This window comes from Apis dorsata, unplaced genomic scaffold (assembly GCF_000469605.1).
Source record: "Apis dorsata unplaced genomic scaffold, Apis dorsata 1.3 scaffold_796, whole genome shotgun sequence".
In the NCBI taxonomy this organism is placed as follows: domain Eukaryota; kingdom Metazoa; phylum Arthropoda; class Insecta; order Hymenoptera; family Apidae; genus Apis; species Apis dorsata.
This window is the reverse complement of record NW_006263937.1, coordinates 23,301-25,800: the sequence shown is the minus strand read 5'-3', so window position 1 is coordinate 25,800 and position 2,500 is coordinate 23,301. Positions and strand designations below refer to the sequence as shown.

Genomic DNA, 2,500 nt, shown 5'->3' with positions numbered 1-2,500 from the left:
TTTTTTTTAAATAGAAGATATTAGAATCAAGGATATTTTTTTCTTTTCTTTTTCTTTGTAAAAGATATTATAACAGATGGAAAGACAATAGAATCAATATCATTCTTTCGCCGTAATAAGATAATCGAGAGTGTTTTTTTTATAAAGAAACTTTTTTTTAAAAAAAATAAAAGATATTATTGACGATGTTAGAATCGAGGATATCCTTTTCTTTTTTTTCGTTGTAAAAGATATTAGAATTGACGATATTAGAATCGAAGATATTTTTTTTCTTTTTCGTTGTAAAAGATATTATAATAAATGGAAAGACAACAGAATCAAGAATATCATTTTTTTATGGTAAAGTAATCGAGAGTGTCAGAATAAAAGATATTAGAATCGATGAGAAAAAAATCAAGAATATTTTTGCTATAGTAAAATAGTAGAAGGTATTTTTTTTCCCCTTATAAAAGATATTAGACAGATGAGTTGAAAGAAGACAGAATCAAGAATATCATTCTTTCGCCACTGTAAGGTAATCGAGAGTGTCAGAGTTAAAAGATATTAGAATCGATGAGAAAAGAATATCACGAATTTTTCTTCAAGAATATCTTTTTTTTTCATCGCGGTAAGTTAATAGAATCGAGAATATCTTTTTTTTTTTTTATTAGAAGATATTAGAATTGATGAGAGGAACCCCGACGACAGAATACCCTTTTTTTTCTTCGTCGTAGCAGATATTAAAATTGAAGGAAAGAATCTTTTTTTCATCACTGTGAAATAGTATGATCGAGAACACCTTTTCCTCGTTATTCGAAAGATATTGGAAATCAAGATTATTTTTCATCGTATTTCAAGATATTGTTTGCCCTCTTTCGTAAACGCGATGTTGTTACGCAAGATTTCTATATATCAATATTTTTAATTTAATAATTATTAATAATGATTAATTGGCTTATTTTTATTCGCTTATCGTTGTTACGTTATCATTAGCTATATCATATTCGTTAGATGGTCTGATTTTAATTCGTTAGGTATTATAGTCTTCCATTCTAATTAACGTTTCATTAGACAGAATGACGGATTAGTCTCTCGTTGCGCATTGTTGGCTAAACGCATGCTCATTGTCAATTTGTTCGATTAAACATTCGAGTTAATATTATCGAGGATGAATGAAATTCGCGACGTAATAGAGATAAAAAGTAAAAAAATCTTTCTGATGAGATTTATTTCGAATCACGAAATATTAATAAATTTGAACAAAAAAAAATTTATTCGATAATAATTAATTCAGAATATGAATGAAAAGAGTGAAAAGCTTGCCTGTTTAAATTTGACGATACATCTTTGTGAATTTAAATCCTCAAATGGTTTTACAATTTTACCATATATAAATATATTATCGCATTTTTCTATCATTTGCTCTTAAAAAAACTCTTTAAATTGCAAAAATATTAAATAAATATGAAGCAAATGTATAATTATGAAAGTAAGATAATATACATGTTGTATATGCACGCATAAAGCACATACGAAAAAATTCGACTGCACTCGCAACCGGAGAAATTTACTTTCATTAACACGTTTTCTTTGCTTTATATTAACTGAGCAAAACCGGTTGTTATTACACGTCTTATGTTGAAAATTCGCTCATCACTTCGAGCAATAAATCATAATCAAATGATTCAATGTGAATTCACTTGCTAAAGAAATTATACGTAATTATATGCAGATATGTATTTAGCTGTTTTTGATTTATAAAGGAATAAGAGTACATCGAGAATAAATCGTTGACATGATATAATAGATCAATTATCGTGTAATAAGATAATAAACCTAGTCTATGTAATAGACTAAAAGCAGTTATGGAAGATTGTCAGTGATACCAGTAATTGCGGAAACTCCACTTGGTCACGGTATATACATCGAATAAATGGTGTATTTTGAACTGAAAATTTCTAATAAGTGAAAATAAGGAAAACTTATATAACATATACAATTTTGAAATATAATTTCTAAATTGAATAAATATTTATGCAAAATTTAAATTAATAACGAAACAAATAACTCGTATTATATAAACCCAATATTTAAAGAATAATGCAAATCTCTATCCAACTTTCATTTCATAAAAATTCAAATTTTGCATAAAGAAAAACACACATACACACACACATGAAAAAAATTATTTCCACTTATCGCAAAAGTATTTACATCCATAAAAATCTGCACATCTTCAAAGAGAGATAAATCTTGGCCAGGATCCAATCAAACGACTCTATTTCTCGTCCGTTTATCTGTTACAGATTCGAGAGATTGAGACAAGAGGATCCGAACGCTCTTTCGCGAGTGAAAGCATTGGAGGGTAATTTATCGTACAACGATTTCGGTATTAGCAAGAGGGACAAGGAGCTGTTGAGAAACGTGAGCGTGGTGTTCCACGCCGGGGGCCCATGCGACGAGATATTTCGATTCTCCAAACAATCGTCGCGAGTTCAAACTGTGGTAGTAGTGACGAGCA

General features: G+C 29.0%; 1 protein-coding gene across 1 annotated transcript in view; it reads left to right on the top strand.

Moving 5' to 3' along the window:
* LOC102679599 (putative fatty acyl-CoA reductase CG5065) overlaps positions 1-2,500 on the top strand; it is a 10,628-nt gene that overhangs the window by 269 nt on the left and 7,859 nt on the right. Inside the window, exon 2 of the mRNA XM_031513906.1 lies at positions 2,286-2,499. Coding sequence (XP_031369766.1) covers positions 2,286-2,499 — 214 coding nt within the window. The remainder of the gene's footprint in view (positions 1-2,285; position 2,500) is intronic.